The sequence below is a fragment of the Bos javanicus genome, chromosome 8 (genome assembly GCF_032452875.1).
Source record: "Bos javanicus breed banteng chromosome 8, ARS-OSU_banteng_1.0, whole genome shotgun sequence".
Classification (NCBI taxonomy): domain Eukaryota; kingdom Metazoa; phylum Chordata; class Mammalia; order Artiodactyla; family Bovidae; genus Bos; species Bos javanicus.
Window position 1 is genome coordinate 94,739,791 of NC_083875.1, and position 17,762 is coordinate 94,757,552.

Sequence of the window (17,762 nt, forward strand, 5' to 3'; positions counted from 1 at the left end):
AAAAAGACAATGATCACTTGTGCTCTTAGAAGACGAAGAAATACTTTCCAAAAGGTCATCTTCTGTAAGGAATTAGAGCACTATCCTCAGAGTGTGAGATTTTAGGCTCTGAAATCAACCATGCTATTTACTGGCATGCAAAATTTAGCAAATCACTTGACCTCTTTGAAACGTCATTTTACCAGCTCTCTGGTGGCTCAGCAGTAAAGAATCTGCAAGTGATGCAAAAACACAAGTTTGATTCATGGGAGAAGAAGAAAGTCTGGAGGAGTGTATGGCAACCCCCACCAGTATGCTTGTCAAGAAAATGCCATGGACAGAGGAGCCTCACGGGCTATGGTCCATAGTGTCACAAAGAGTTGGACACAACTGAAGGGTAATAGCTTCTATCTTGTGCAGATTAAATGCTTTAGATTAACTTGCTTTAAATTCTCCCTCCATAACCCCAAAACCATGATCGCTTTAATGTTTCACAGGATCACAATAGTGGTTTATGATTTCATGTTCTCCCTGCTTTCCTGAAGCATAATTGCCTCTGTGCTGCTACAGTGCTGGCCCACATTGACTCAGATTTTTAAAACATAGCAAATTTTTCAAAATTTATTAAAATTTCAACCTCCAAGCCATGTATGAAAATGAAACACTTTACCAATTATTTCCAGAAAGGCAAAAGTTAGACACATCTGGTCTCTAACATCCACTTTGATCAGCAAATACCTCCACTCCACTGAGGGTTTCTCTATTGGGTTTTCCCCACCCAGCACTCAGTTTTCTTTTTCTGGCTCTGGGCCCTCGTGTTGCCTCTCCCTTTACCTGCTCTTCTGTCTACTTTTAGAAATAAAACAATGAAGTCTTCTCTTTTTCTCATCCACATGGAGTCCCACTCATTCCCTCATTCATATCTTACATTTTTGTCAGGGTCTCACCCACTCCAAGTCACTTTATATTTTCTCTTTCTCTAAAATGATTTCTGATTACAATGCTAAGATAATTAAACTTTTTTCAACAAATCCCTCTCTTTTCTAAATGTCAGAGCCAGAATAGACTCTAAATTCCTAACCCAACCTTCTCATTTTAAAATTGACAGATAATTCAGGGACCTATAATATATGTAAATCCTATAATAAACCATAATGAAAAAGAATATGTGGATATATTTGACTGAATCACTTTGCCATACAGTAGACACTGACACATATTGTAAATCAACTATACATCAATAAAAAATTTTAAATGCAAAAAAATAGTTGACCTATACTTGAGGGAGTTCAATGGCTTGTCTAGGCAAATGAGAAACTCTGGAACACATAGTCAAAAGTTTTATCCCACCTTCAAAACTCATTTCTTCATCTCAATATTTTTCCTACCAACTAGTGTTTCTTTTTAAAGTAAGTATCTTTATTCTGGTTTCCTGGCATAGCTAAGACCTATTAATAAATTTTGTAAATCTGAGATTATAGAAGGAGATGGCTAATATCTATTCCCATTTACCTCAGCCCACGGCATGCACATCTTCACTTTTGGTTAAAGTGTGCTTCAATATTTAAATTTGATCTTCAGCAAAGTCTTTCTTGAGAGTCCAGTGTAGTGCTCAAAAGAGTAAAAGATTCTAAAACTTGCAATTTTGATAGTATTCTATGAAAACTGTATTAAAGTTGGTTGTGCAGAGGTATTTTTACTCAGATTATAATAGAAAAGGACATGGATGTTCCTAGTTTGCAAAAAATCAACCCAAATCTTGCCTGACTCACTGTGTCAACATACATAGCTCATGTTAATTAAAAACTGTTTAATAATTTCTTAAGAGAAATAAAGATATGAAGATTTGTTCTGCCCAAATCAGCCCCTATGATTTTCTCCAAAATCTTTCAAAGGGCAATCCCTAGAACTTCACTACTGAAGTCTCCTACTGCTTTTAGGGACCTTCCAACTCCCTTAACAATTTAACTTTGTTATTCTGAAACCTAAAGAAGTTAAGAAGTTTCCATTTCTCCTGGGGGGTGTAATTCTCCAAGTTCAATTAAGAAATTTAGGGCCAAAAAAAAAAAACAATAGTAAAATTTTTGTAATTATTTCAAGGGCACTTGGCTAAGTAAAAAGCCTGATTCTTGAGAAATATCTATGCAAGCAGAACTAGAGGGGACTATTTGCCTATTCCATTCCTCTGCAGATGGCCCTTGGACTATATAGCAAATATTCCAATTAATAGAACTGTAGAGATGCCATCCCAGATAGACTCTGAGCCTATAATGTGACACATTCATTTTCAGCAATCTCTACCATTATCTCAGTTATCAGAGTAATAGAAGATAAAACATTCTTATTCCACTTTTAAATGGCTACAAGGTGAGATTTGGGCTCTAGATGGTTTTCTTGGGCTCTACTTCTTTGAGGAAAATTGTCTGTTATTTACTTTCACTATATTTATTTGTATTATTGGTTTTCTAAAATTTTACAAAGAGATTCTTAAATGTGGCTTTCTTTTTATTTACCCTTCTTAACATTATAGATCTTCTTGAGTTTAAGGCTTGATGTCTTTCATAAGTTTGAGAAAATCATTCAGTATTAGCCAATTTTTTCTACCCCATTTCCCCTTTTTCCTCTCCCCCTGAGTGCTCAGCTATACATACTAGTCTTTTCCAACATGACCCATATAAGCTCTTACAGTCCTTTCTGTATTTTCCATTCTTTTTTTCTCCATACATCAGTCTGGATATTTCTACTGATTAACCTTTCAATTTCCTAAGCCTTTCTTCAACTTTGTCTAAGTTGTGGTAGTCCATCTCTAGTTCCTCATTCTGGCTGTATTTTTCAGGTCCATAACATCTACTTGATGTTTTAATATAACATCAAATGCTTTACTGAACTCATCATCTTGTAATGTATGTAAAGGTACATGTTAACACTGGTTATTTTCAAATATGTCTGGTAACTTCTATATTTGGATCATCCTGAGAGACTTTTAATCATCTGTTTTCATCTTTTGATCTTATATCTTATCAGTTATCATACATAAAAAACATATAATCTCTGGATGACATTTTATTTATACAAAGAGAATTTCCTTTATCCTTTGATACAAGCCTAGATTGAGAAAGACTGCTTTAATCCAAAGAGTCACTGAGACATGTTAGAGATGGATTTCAGGTTTTGTAGAACTTGGCCAAAAATCTGTTTCACCTGCTATTTTAGATTTATCCCTCTAGGTTCCAAACTGAGAACCTGGAGTTTGTATAAGGGAGATTTCCCTTTCAAGAGTCAGTGGACTTCAATTTTTATCTCATACCCACTGTGCGACTGATAAAACCTAAGCGAAAGCAAAGTTGCTGAGTTGTGTCCGACTCTGCGACCCCATGGACTGTAGCCTACCAGGCTTCTCAGTAAAACCTAACCTAACATATTTAACCTCCTTTTGCTCAACTGCCAGCACTCTCACTCTGGGCAGCCTAAAAATTAGCAAGCGCTTCATGTGGTAAATGAATTATACTGTTGAGATCATTTAACCTCCTTAATTCAGAAACTTGGCCTCCCTTCAGTTCAGAATAGAATGTCTTGGTAGGTTTAACTCTCCTTAGAACCTTAGCTCCCATATCCTGACTCATTCAGAAGCAATCTAATTTGTTAAAAAATAATTATACTTGTCTAGGTTTCTCACAACTTTTCTTCCAAGGAGCAAGAACCTTTTAATTTCATGGCTGCAGTCACCATCTGCAATGATTTTGCAGCCTAAGAAAATAAAATCTATCACTGTTTCCACTTTTTTCCCATCTATTTGCCATGAAGTGATGGGACCTGATGCCATGATCTTCATTTTTTGAATACTGAGTTTTAGCCAGCTTTTCACTCTCGTCTTTCACGTTCATCAGGAAGCTCTTTAGTTTCTCTTTGCTTTCTGCCATTAAAGTGGTAACATCTGCATATCTAAGGTTGTTGATATTTCTACCAGCAATCTTGGTTCCAGCTTTTGATTCATCCAGCCCAGCATCTAACATGATGTACTCTGCATATAAGTTAAATAAACAGGATGATAATATACAGTCTTGGCTATTGCAAATAGTGCCACTATGTACATTGGGGTGACATATCTTTTTGAATTAGTGTTTTTGTGTTTTTTGAATGTATATCCAGGAGTAGAATTGCTAGGTCATATGGTAGTTCTATTTTTAGTTTTTTGAGAAATTTCCATATTGTCTTCCACAGTGGCTGCACAAATTTATATTCCCTCCAACAGTGTACAAGGGTTCCCTTTTCTCTACATTCTTATCAACATTTGTTATTTATGTTCTTTTTGATGGTAGCCATTCTGACATGTGGGAGGTGATATCTCATTATGATTTTGATTTGAATTTCCCTCATAATTACCTATGTTGAGCATCTCTTCATGTACCTGTTGGCCATCTGCATTTCCTCTCTTGAAGAATATCTACTCAGTTCTTCCACTTATTTTTAAATCAGGTTGTTTTCTTTTTTGAGGTTGAGCTGTATGATTCATCTATATATATTGGATATTAATCCTTTATCAGTAACCCTGAAGAAGCTGAAGTTGAATGTTTCTATGAAAACCTACAAGACCTTTTAGAACTAACACCCCCAAAAATTGTCCTTTTCATTATAGGGGACTGGAATGCAAAAGTAAGAAGTCAAGAAACACCTGGAGTCACAGGCAAATTTGGCCTTGGAATACGGAATGAAGCAGGGCAAAGACTAATAGAGTTTTGCTAAGAAAATGCACTGGTCATAGCAAACACCCTCTTCCAACAACAAAAGAGAAGACTCTACACATGGCCATCACCAGATGGTCAACACCGAAATCAGATTGATTATTTTCTTTGCAGCCAAAGATGGAGAAGCTCTATACAGTCAACAAAAACAAGACCAGGAGCTGACTGTGGCTCAAATCATGAACTCCTTATTGCCAAATTCAGACTGAAATTGCAGAAAGTAGGGAAAAACCACTAGACCATTCAGGTATGACCTAAATCAAATCCCTTATGATTATGCAGTGGAAATGAGAAATAGATTTAAGGGACTAGATCTGATAGATTGCCTGATGAACTACGGACTGAGGTTCGTGACACTGTACAGGAGACAGGGACCAAGCTCATCCCCATGGAAAAGAAATGCAAAAAAGCAAAATGGCTGTCTGGGGAGGCCTTACAAATAGCTGTGAAAAGAATAGAAGTGAAAAGCAAAGGAGAAAAAGAAAGATATAAGCATCGGAATGCAGAGTTCCAAAGAATAGCAAGAAGAGATAAGAAAGCTTTCCTCACCATCAATGCAAAGAAATAGAGGAAAACAACAGAATGGGAAAGACTAGAGCTCTCTTCAAGAAAATTAGAGATGCCAAGGGAACATTTCATGCAAAGATGGGCTAGATAAAGGACAGAAATGGTATGGACCTAACAGAAGCAGAAGATATTAAGAAGAGGTGGCAAGAATACACAGAAGAACTGTACAAAAAAGATCTTCATGACCAGATAATCATGATGGTGTGATCACTCACCTAGAGCCAGACATCCTGGAATGTGAAGTCAAGTGGGCCTTAGAAAGCATCACTATGAACAAAGCTAGTGGAGGTGATGGAATTCAGGTTGAGCTATTTCAAATCCTGAAAGAAGATGCTGTGAAAGTGCTGCACTCAATATGCCAGCAAATTTGGAAAACTCAGCAGTGGCCACAGGACTGGAAAAGGTCAGTTTTTATTCCAATCCCAAAGAAAGGCAATGCCAAAGAATGCTCCATCTACCACACAATTGCACTCATCTCACATGCTAGTAAAGTAATGCTCAAAATTCTCCAAGCCAGGCTTCAGCCATACATGAACCGTGAACTTCCAGTTGTTCAAGTTGGTTTTAGAAAAGGCAGAGGCACCAGAGACCAAATTGCTAACATCTGCTGGATCATGGAAAAAACAAGAGAGTTCCAGAAAAAAATCTATTTCTGCTTTATTGACTATGCCAAAGCCTTTGACTGTGTGGATCACAATAAACTGTGGGAAATTCTCAAAGAGATGGGAATACCAGACCACCTGACCTGCCTCTTGAGAAATCTATATGCAGGTCAGGAAGCAACAGTTAGAACTGGACATGGAACAACAAACTGGTTCCAAATAGGAAAATGAGTTCGTCAAGGCTGTATATTGTTACCCTGCTTATTTAACTTATATGCAGAGTACATCATGAGAAACTCTGGGCTGGAAGAAGCACAAACTGGAATCAAGATTGCCGGGAGAAATGTCAATAACCTCAGATATGCAGATGACACCACCCTTATAGCAGAAAGTGAAGAGGAACTAAAGTGCCTCTTGATGAAGGTGAAAGAGGAGAGTGAAAAAGATGGCTTAAAGCTCAACATTCAGAAAACGAAGATCATGGCATCTGGTCCCATCACTTCATGTGAAATAGATGAGGAAACAGTGTCAGATTTATTTTTGGGAGGCTCAAAATCACTGCAGATGGCGACTGCAGCCATGAAATTAAAAGACACTTACTCCTTGGAAGGAAAGTTATGACCAACCTAGATAGCATATTGAAAAGCAGAGACATTACTTTGCCAACAAAGGTCCGTCTAGTCAAGGCTATGGTTTTTCCTGTGGTCATGTATGGATGTGAGAGTTGAACTGTGAAGAAAGCTGAATGCCGAAGAATTGATGCTTTTGAACTGTGGTTTTGGAGAGGACTCTTGCGAGTCCCTTGGACTGCAAGGAGATCCAAACAGTCCATTCTGAAGGAGATCAGATAAAGTTAGAGAGAAAGTCAGTGAAATTGAGAGAGAGCAGGTATGGAGAGGGAGAAACAGAGTTTAAGGAATTGGCTTATGTGATTGTTGGGATGTGTAAGTCTAAAATCTGCAAGGAAGGCTAGCAGGCTGGAAATTCCAGCAAGAGTCAGTGTTGCAATCTGATATTTGAAGACAGTCTGGAGGTAGAATTCTTTCCATTTCTGAGGACCTCAGTCTTTTCTCTTAAGGCTAACTGACTGGATGAAGTCTACCCCCATTACAAAGAATAATCTGTTCTCCGTGTGCATATGCTCAGTCACTCAGTTATGTCTAATTCTTTGTGACCCTGTAGACTGCTGCCCACCAGGTTCCTCTGTTCATGTAACTTGACAGGCAAGAATACTAGATTAAGTCGCCATTTCCTACTCTCGGGTATCTTCCAACCCAGGGATTGAAAACGCATCTAAATCTGTTCTACTCAAAGTCTACTGTTTTAACTGTCAATCACATCTAAAAACTACCTCACAGCAACATCTAAACTAATGCTTGACCAAATAAGAGTATAGCATAACTCAAAACTGACACACAAAATTAACCATCACTGAGTAGCAACAGGGAGTTTCCTGATAGTTAGATAAAAGGTATATATTTCAATTATGGTGGTGGTTACAAGAATCTACATATAAGATAAAAGTGTATAGAACTACACACAGACACATACGAATATGTGGGAAAATGGTAAAAACTTAATATGTTTTGCAGTGTAGCTAAGAGTATTGAACTAATATCAATTTTGTGGTTGTGATATTATAATACTAACATTAATATCTTATTGTAATAAGGTATCACAATTAGGGGAAGTGAAGTGAACTATACATGATACTCTACATACTATTTTTACAATTTTCTATGAGTCTACAATAATCACCAAATAAAAATTTGAAATTCATATAATTGTCAGGGGCCATGAAGAATTATGCAGGTCAGGAAGCAACAGTTAGAACTGGACATTAAACAACATACTGGTTCCAAATAGGAAAAGTACATCAAGGCTGTATATTGTCACATATAAATTGTATATTTAACTGTATAAGTTAAGTATATTATTTAACTTCTATGCAGAGTACATCATGAGAAATGCTGGGCTTGAAGAAGCACAAGCTGGAATCAAGATTGCCAGGAGAAATATCAATAACCTCAGATATGCAGATGACACCACCCTTATGGCAGAAAGTGAAGAGGAACTAAAAAGCCTCTTGATGAAAGTGAAAGAGGAGAGGGAAAAAGATGGCTTAAATCTCAACATTCAGAAAACAAAGATTATGGGGTCTGGTCCCATCACTTCATGGCAAATAGATGGGGAAACTGTGGAAACAGTGTCAGACTTTATTTTTCTGGGCTCCAAAATCACTGCAGATGGTGACTGCAGCCATGGAATTAAAAGACGCTTACTCCTTGGAAGGAAAGTTATGACCAACCTAGATAGCATATTCAAAAGCAGAGACATTACTTTGCCAGCAAAGGTCCGCCTAGTCAAGGCTATGGTTTTTCCTGTGGTCATATATGGATGTGAGAGTAGGACTGTGAAGAAAGCTGAGCGCCGAAGAATTGATGCTTTTGAACTGTGGTGTTGGAGAAGACTCTTGAGAGTCCCTTGGACTGCAAGGAGATCCAACCAGTCCATTCTGAAGGAGATCAGTCCTGGGTGTTCTTTAGAAGGAATGATGCTAAAGCTGAAACTCCAGTGCTTTGGCCACCTCATGCAAAGTGTTGACTCATTGGAAAAAGCTCTGATGCTGGGAGGGATTGGGGGCAGGAGGAGAAGGGGACGACAGAGGATGAGATGGCTGGATGGCATCACCGACTCATTGAACGTGAGTTTGAGTGAACTCCGGGAGTTGGTGATGGACAGGGAGGCCTGGCGTGCTGTGATTCATGGGGTCACAAAGAGTTGGACACGACTGAGTGACTGAACTGAATTGAACTGAACTGATAAAGAATTATATATTTTTTAAAATTTTTCAACAATTTAAAAATCATTCCTAGCTCATAGACCACACAAACATAGGTGGTAAGCCAAGGCTCAGGGTCAGTGTTTAGCTGACTGCTAAATTAAAAAGTATTTTTTCTTCATGTCAACAGTTATATTCAGTTTATGGTAAAAACTGAATGAAATATTTAGGGGTTAAGAGTCATATTATATGTACCTCACTCTCAAACAGTTCTCTGTATATGTATTTATACTCTTACATATATGCTGCTGCTGCTAAGTCGCTTCAGTAGTGTCCGACTCTGTGCGACCCCATAGACGGCAGCCCACCAGGTACATATACATATATAAATATATGAAGAAATGATAAGGCAAATGTGGTAAGATGTAATATCTGCAGATTCTCAGTGAAAGCTCAAAGAAAATTCTCTCTGTGATTTTTGAAACTTTTCTATAAGTCTGAAGTATTTCAAAATACAAAATTATTTACACTCACATATGTATCCAATATTTACTTAAAAACCTGGAGAAAGGAACTGAGTGGGTTTAGATATCAATGTAACAATTAACTAACAGTTCTTTAAACTGAGTGATTAGTGCATGAAGTTCCATTATATAGCTTTATTTTTATTATTTGAAGATTTTCAAAATTCAAAGTTTATAATCTATGTATACACACACATGCACACACAAGCCAGAGCTGCAAACATTTGAGGAAACATTTACAGTGACATTGACAGCAGGTAATATGATTTGGCGGGGGGGAGGGCATATAATTTAAAAAGAGAAACTAAAAAATCATATCGCCTGCTATAGTCGTTTGTCTAGATTTTATTCTATGAAACCTAATGAGTTGGATACACATTATTTTTTTTTTCAAAATAGCAATTTCAAGTGCATATGGTGCATCAAAATAAATCAACCTTAAAACGATTAATTTTATGCCTCCAAGTTAATAACACAAATAATAAAAATGTTAATGGTGGTCACCTGTAGGAGGTATCAACATTGCTAACAATATTTTCCCTATTGTCTTCCATTTTTAAAAAATTTATAAAATATCTATTATTTTATCACAAAAGGTATGCGTGTATGTTAAGTCACTTCAATCATGTCCGACTCTGCGACCCTGTGGACTGTAGCCTGCCAGAATCCTTGCCAGGATTCTCCAGGAAAGAATACAGGAGTGAGGTGCCATGCCTTCTTCCAGAGATATCACAAGATAATAAACATACAATCTTTCTGAGACTTCTCAATTTCTTGGGAGGGCAGATTAGTTTTAAAACTGTTAATTTTTCAGGCATTCATCAACATGAGCCAAACTTGTCAAAATTGAAGCAACATAGCACCAACTTTTGATATGGCAATGGAAAGAATAATTTTAATCAATTTTTTGCATTTGAGATGCTAGCACCCTTTGCTTTGTGGGGGAAAAAATAAGATGCTAAGGAATTGCCTGAGACAACAGAAGCAGGACCATGTACATACAGACATGTGTGAAAACCTTGGTAGCATAGGTCAAAGTTTGCAAAGAATCAAACTTGCAACAGACTGAAATATAGGGCTCATCCCAGTGATTACACTTCACCTACAAAGCTTGCTACATACCTGTCTAAATAGAACCAAAAGCAGCACCCATTGTGATACAAGCCAGAGGAGAAGAATCCACAGTTAGAGGTTTGCTAGAGTGACAACCCTCCAACTCAGAGGGGACAGAAGACAGGCAGCAGGATTTCAGTGACCAGATCACACACATCAAAAATATGGATTTACCTAAGGACATAGATTGGCATGGAGTATAGCTCTCAGTTAGGAGGTCTGGGGCCATACTATGGTTCTGATCCCAATAAGAAAGAAAAAATTTAGGTAGTATCATAAGCCTGAAACCAACTGTCACAAAAGACTGATGGTGTGGACCAATGACATGCTGTGCTCAGCTATGGCAAAAGAATCTACAGAAAGTAAAAAAAAAGGAAAGAACAACCAACTCAAAACCTGTAATAGGTTTATTGAGAAATTTCAACTCACTGGGATATAAAATGAAATTAATTTCTCTTCCCAGTCACAAATTTCAGTCTTTCACAGCTGAAAAAAGTATTTCAGGCAAACTAAAAAGTTTCTGGTTATTTTCAGCCCTAAGATACCCATCCTACAGCCCTCTGGTAGTGTAGCTGCCCTCCTAGACTACAGCCTAGAGAGAAAAGGCTCAGCAATCCTCCATTCATCAAGCCAGATGTCAGTTCTTTGCAGGCAGCCAAAATCTCAACAGGTTTTGCAGAATCACCTTACTTGGCTTGGGTAAGAACAGTCTTCCCATTCTTTCATAGGAACAGTAGTGAAACACCTCTCACCATTCACTGAGCACTTCTCATGTTATAAAAGTCTTCTTTGATTCTATCTTCTCTTTTCTTGAAGTTCACATTATATAATGTAGATAAGAAGAGTGGTGGTTGGTACTAATAGGAAGACAAAGGGAAGATGTCTGCCTCTAACAACTGATAGCTTAAAAAAATTTTTTTAAGTGCAAGTTGGTGCCATTCATCTTAAATTTGGAGTCTCTACTTCAATTCTTAAATTCTAAGTCAAAGAAAAAGTCAAGTTCAATGTCCTCTACAAAGGAAATTAGTATGAACTGACACTATGCTGGGTGCTTTGTACAACTTACTGAATCTTTATAATAAAACTGAGAGCAATGTTTAATTACTCCCTTTCATTCAAATAAGGGAGCAGCATTTTAGAAAAAAATGAATAACTTTCCCAACATTAAGTGATTGGTGATGGAGCAGAATTTGTATTCCTTACTCGCTATTTTCAAAGAGTGTGTGTGATATTTTCCACTGTATCGCCAATACTTTGGCAAACTGATGTGAAGAGCTGACTCATTGGAAAACACCCTGGTGCTGGGAGACATTGAGGGCAGGAGAAGGGGGCAACAGAGGATGAGACGATTGGATGGTATCACCGATTCAGTGGACGTGAGTTTGAGCAAACTCCGAGCAAACTCCGGGAGATAGTGAAGGACAGCAGGAAGCCTGGTGTGCTGCAGTCCATGGGGTTACAGTCAGACATGACCTAGTGACTGAACAACAACATCTACACAGTACACCCAAAAAAAAAAAAAAATTCATTTCAGATATCACCAGGGATAAGGTTCTAAAGTAATTAACTGTCTTTCTGAAATGTGGATCAGAACCTATTGAAATCTGAGTTTATAGCAGACTACTGAACCCAGGGATTGTAGCTAAGCTGAGCTAGTGAAGACAAAGAATGAAAATCTCTAGGCATAACTTTGGTTTCCCCAAAGAATGTCATCAATGATCACCTACTAATGCCATGTCTTGTCTTGATACACTAAAACCACATTTCACTTTGATCTTAATTGGTTAACAGATTTCTGACTCAGTAAATATTTCACAGCAGCTTTTACATCCTTGTTTCTCAAGCTATAGATTATAGGATTTAGCATTGGGGTCACCACCCCATAAAACACGGAAAAAAGCCCTTCTCTAGCTTGCAAATTGTCTTGTCCAAGGAGGTCTTGAGACTTGGGTTTGGCATACATGAAGAAAATGGTACCATAAAATATGATCACCACAGTCAGATGTGCTGAGCAGGTAGAAAAGGCCTTGCGTCTCCCTGTGGCTGAGTTCATTCTCAAGATGGTATAGAGGATAAGCATATAGGAGAAAAAAATGCCCAGAAGGGGTAGAACCAAGAAAGCCATATTTGACACTGCTAAAGTAACAACATTGAGGGATATATCAGCACAAGCTAACTTGAGAACAGCCAGTATTTCACATAAGAAATGATTGATAATATTATTCTCACAGAAAGGCAATTGCATAGCAAGAGATGTTTGCACAATTGAGTTGATTCCACCAGAGAGCCATGAAACAGAAGCCATCAGGATATACACCACCTTGCTCATGATGACAGGGTATCTCAGAGGGTTACAGATGGCCACATAGCGGTCAAAAGCCATCATGCCAAGGAGGAAACACTCTGTTGACCCCATTGCAAATCCTAAGAACATCTGCATTGCACATCCAGAGAAGGAAATGTTCCTTTTTTTTGAGATTAAGCTCACCAAAGTTGAGGGAACAGAGGAGGATGTATAGCAGATATCCAGAAAAGAGAGGTTTCCCAGAAAGAAGTACATGGGGGTGTGAAGACGGGAATCAAATATGCTTGCTATGATCAGAACACTGTTGCCAATTAGAATCACTAGATACATAACTAGAATTACAGCAAAGAAAATAATCTCAAGTTTTGGGTAACCAGAGAGTCCCAGAAGAATGAATTCATTCACAAATGTCTTATTTATTCTATCCATGTTCCAGCTTTCAGGATGTCAGAAAAGTACCAATATAAAATATTTTCACTGCCAAGTAACAAATATAACAAATTTCTTGAATAGACATTATTCTAGGGTGAAATAGTGTGTTTTCTTCAAAACTCTGTCATTCAGTTATCTTCAAGAATGTCTTTGCCAAAAACACAGTGATATTGAGAAATTGAGAATTTCAGTGCCCTGTGTCTAATGTTTGAAGTGGCTTCTTTGGTATCTCAGCTGGTAAAGAATCCACCTGCAATGCAGGAAACATGGGTTCGATCCTTGGGTTTTGAAGATCCCCTGGAGGAAGGCATGGCAACCCACTCCAGTATCTACCTAGGATCAGAAGCAAATTCAGAAGCGACCTTCCCCACTGTTGAAGACACTGTAAATTGAGTTTTATGAAAGCCCTAGAATATTTCAGATGATAAATCTGACTTCATGAAATCAGTTTCAGTGAGAGAGTGGTGGGGAAGGCGAAAGACCACAAAGACTGGAATTTTGATCCAGTATTTTACAGAAATGTTGAAAATCTTAAAGCAAGTGTGATTTTATGCAGATTTGTTTGTCTGCCTGACACCTTAGTTCTCTATTCAGTCTGCTAAATTGTGTATTTCTATAGGGCAGACATTTGATTGTAGTAAACTGAATCACATACACAGCAATTTAACATTTATTCAAACATCAAGTTTGTTGTTGATCTCGTAGTCTCAGTCTGCTCTTACTATTTTATTACTTCCCATTACAAGACTAGTGTGTAAACTAGTTCTGCAAGAATACAATGGAGATCTCTGAAGAAAAACAGTCTCTCCATTTGCTTCATTCAATGACATCAGAATTATTCTTGATAATTTATGTATTTAAGTGAACCTGAGAAAACAGTAATAATGCTTAAATATCTAACTGTATATATGTGTGTAGCACTTTATTAAAAAAATCAATCTTCTCATTATCTGTATTTTCTTTCAAATGTGAAAGACAGAATGCAGCCAAAGTAATCCAGCCTATAAGTAAACAGTGGAGCTTGAAGCACAGATATTTACCTGTGAAGTCTAGAATTCTGTGGACTACAACACCAAAAGTTATTATATCAAGTTTTCCCACCAAGTACTACCCAGAATTCTGGGCCTTGGTGGATTAATGAAGAATCAGTTATTTCAGTCTTTGCTAAATTCTTCATATGTATATAAACTTCCTGGATATTTTGTTAAAATGTAGATTTTCTTTTGCCAAGGCTGATTGATGCAGGGCCTGTGATTCTGCATTTCTACTACACTCCCAAAGTGTGCCAAATAATAAATCACAGCTGTATTTGGTCCTAATAATTAATTAGAGGCTGCACTGCCTCATGCTGTTCATATTTTAAGTCAATATTTAATGAGAATTTTAATTACGGAATGAAAGGGTATATTTTCATTTTATTCAAGACTTACCCTTACACTGATAAGTTATTTCTACCTCCTAGAAGAACATGTTAATTTCTTCTTAGTATTTATGTCAGCATTCTGAACTAAGGTCAAGTTCAACAAACAATGTCAGATTCCACAGATCTGAAAGACTAAATATTTGTCATGCAATAGTTGTAATTATTCCCCATTCCCAAAGCAATTTAAAGTTGGAATGAGAGATCTGTTGAATGGAGAAACTTCTGGTGCATTAGGGACATTGTCCCACAGACACAATTAAGAACGATGTCAAGACTATAATGTGGCTGAACTAAAGCTCAAAAATGAAATAACATTCTCCCACCTGTGTAACTTTTTGAAATAGGGGCAAATGTTCACCAAACTAACTTTATGAAATGTGAGAGCTTTTTAGTTTAAAATTTATTTACAAAGCAAAGTTAATCTAAATTAAGTTCCTAATTGGAACAACCAAAATGATAGACTTGAAAATGATCTAGATATTAGGAATGAAATAAAATAGACATTTTCTGTGAATTAATTGCATTGCCACTTTTTTTTTACTTACTTTCATTTTTTTAGATAAGTTCATTGCATCCAGGATATCAATACCAACCTATTTTGAAACTAAAAGAAATAAACATAAGGAATAAAATAAATAAAGTTATAGGATAAAAGTGATTTCATATATTCAAGGCCAGAAAGAAATTTTAAAAGTCCAGAATGGATAGTTTGGGTCATGAATTTATTCAGATAGCACATTGTTGAATTAGAGTGACTCAGAAAGTCTATTAAGCTACATTGTATAATAGATCAGAGCTTTTTCATCAGCATACACCTTATATTGCTCTATGATTTTATATGTGCTTTTCTTTGTCCATTTCTTTTTAAACTTTTGTCTATTTAACTATAAGTTAATCATGCTCCTCTGTATTTTAATTTCTACTCCTCTGCACATTAATTTCCTCAATCCTTAAAAAGTCACCTATCTTCTCCTATAATAATTGATTCTACTAATATTTCCTTCCCAACTCAAAACTATGGTTTTGATTTGTCCCAAAATATGCACATGCTCTTGTAAAATATGTATTTAAATTTGTATATAAACTTCATTGTGCTAGAAATCACAACACTGCTTAGTTTTTCAACGATTTCAGCGATCTATTTATATTTCTATATGGACGTCTCGGAGAAGGCAATGGCACCCCACTCCAGTACTCTTGCCTGGAAAATCCTATGGATGGAGGAGCCTGGTAGGCTGCGGTCCATGGGGTCGCTAGGCATTGAACACGACTGAGCAACTTCACTTTCACTTTTCACTGTCATGCATTGGAGAAGGAAATGGCAACCCACTCCAGTGTTCTCGCCTGGAGAATCCCAGGGATGGGGCAGCCTGGTGGGCTGCCGTCTCTGGGGTTGCACAGAGTTGAACACGACTGAAGTGACTTAGCAGCAGCAGCAGCATGGGCGTCTAGTTTATTTGCTCCTCATTTGTGTTATTAATAACTGTTCCATAATGAATACTCACATGATATTAACAGAACCATTCCTCTGATGATGGATGTCAAAGTTGCTGTCAAACTGCTTTTGCCACAAACAATACAAGGATGAACATCCTCACGCTTATCCCATTATAGACCTGGTCAAGAGCTTATCTGAGACATCTTCTCAGGACTGGATCATTGGGTCCTGCCCAGTTTTAATATAGCCAGAGAGTTTTCCAGTATATCAATGTACCTGCATGTATGCTAAGTCCCTTCAGTCTTGTCTGACACTGGTGACCGCATGGACTGTAGCCTGCCAGGCTCCTCTGTTCATTTTCCAGGCAAGAATATTGGAGTGACTTGACATTTCCTTCTCCAGGGCATCTTCCTGACCCACGGATCAAACCCGGGTCTCCTGCATTGCAGGCAGATTCTTTACCATCTTAGCCACTAGGGAAGCCCATATAATGTACACTCCCATCAGGATTCTACCTCCCCACATGTTTGCCAACATTTGATATTTCCTTTCCAAGAAAATAAATATTTTATGACTATTTTAATGAAAATTTTTCTGATTTGGAGCATTACTGAGCACTGTTCAGATTTTCTTAATGTTAGAATCTCTCAATGTCAGCCATTTAGGAAAACCCTTCAGTGAGTCACTGATTCGTATCCTTTGATCAATTTTCTATTAGTTTAAGACTTCATGTTTTGTTTTGTTTTTTTAGCTTGAAACTTCTGTTTCTTTTTTTTTTTTTTAACTTTATTTTATGTTTTAATTTTTTTCTTCTAAGTGTCCAAGATTTTCTATATTGTTTCATTAAATAATATTTTTACAGGCAAATTGTTAATATATCTGGTCTGCAATTACATAAATGATAATCCAAGGATCAAAGTTTTTTTCATATATGAAAACATTTTCCTAACATGGCCACTAAGCTATCCCCATTGCTTTAGGGTAACAGCTTTATGATATGCCAAATATAAACATGTGTCTATATCTGAGATCTCTTTTCTTTTTTATTGGACTATTTAAATGACCCTGAAACATTATCAGAATATTTAAATTACTGTGGCTTTGTTGTGTGCTTCAAATATGGATTTTCCCCTTACTTTTCTTTTATAAAACTATGTGAAAGTTGTATAAAATTATTCCATCCTATAAATTTTAGAACAGGTAATAATATTCATCAAAATAATTCATTTAATATTTTGAATGCATTTAATTGAATGTATAGACTAATTTGGGGGAAAATGGCAGCCTTATGTTTTTATCCCATCTATCTATTAACGTATTTTACTTTTTGAATTACTCATATTTTGTTATGCTGTTTATTTTAAATTTAAATGGTTTCTATAAAGGTCCTGTACATGCTCAGTTAAGATAAAACTCAGATGTTTTATAATTTGTTACTTTTATTATATTTATTTCTATTACATATGCTAATTATTTATTGCTAATGTAAAGAGAACTATTTTTCCATTTATCTTATATCCAAACTTCTTACTAATTTTTAAAATGAGGTCTTAAAATTTTTTAAATCTCTTTTTTTTTTTAATTCTGTCTTTTTCTGGTCTTAAGATTTTGACCAGGACTACCAAGCTAATATCAAATATTAGCTGTGAGAGTAGGCATCCTTACATTAATACCAATCTTAATGAGAATATAGAAGCTGTTTGGATTAATTACTAGTGAATAGGACTTTCCTAACCCACTCCAGTGTTCTTGCCTGGAGAATCCCAGGGATGGGGGAGCCTGGTGGGCTGCCGTCTATGGGGTCACAGAGTTGGACATGACTGAAGTGACTTAGCAGCAGCAGCAGTACTTTCCT

At 36.9% G+C, this 17,762-nt stretch overlaps 1 protein-coding gene across 1 annotated transcript; it reads right to left on the bottom strand.

Moving 5' to 3' along the window:
• Window positions 1-11,785: 11,785 nt before the first annotated feature.
• Window positions 11,786-13,131, bottom strand: LOC133253449 (olfactory receptor 13C4-like). The gene is given in 2 exon segments (XM_061427062.1): window positions 11,786-13,068; window positions 13,070-13,131. Coding segments are annotated over 2 exon segments (1,056 nt in total). The 3' UTR covers window positions 11,786-12,074.
• Between the last annotated feature and the right edge of the window lie 4,631 nt (window positions 13,132-17,762).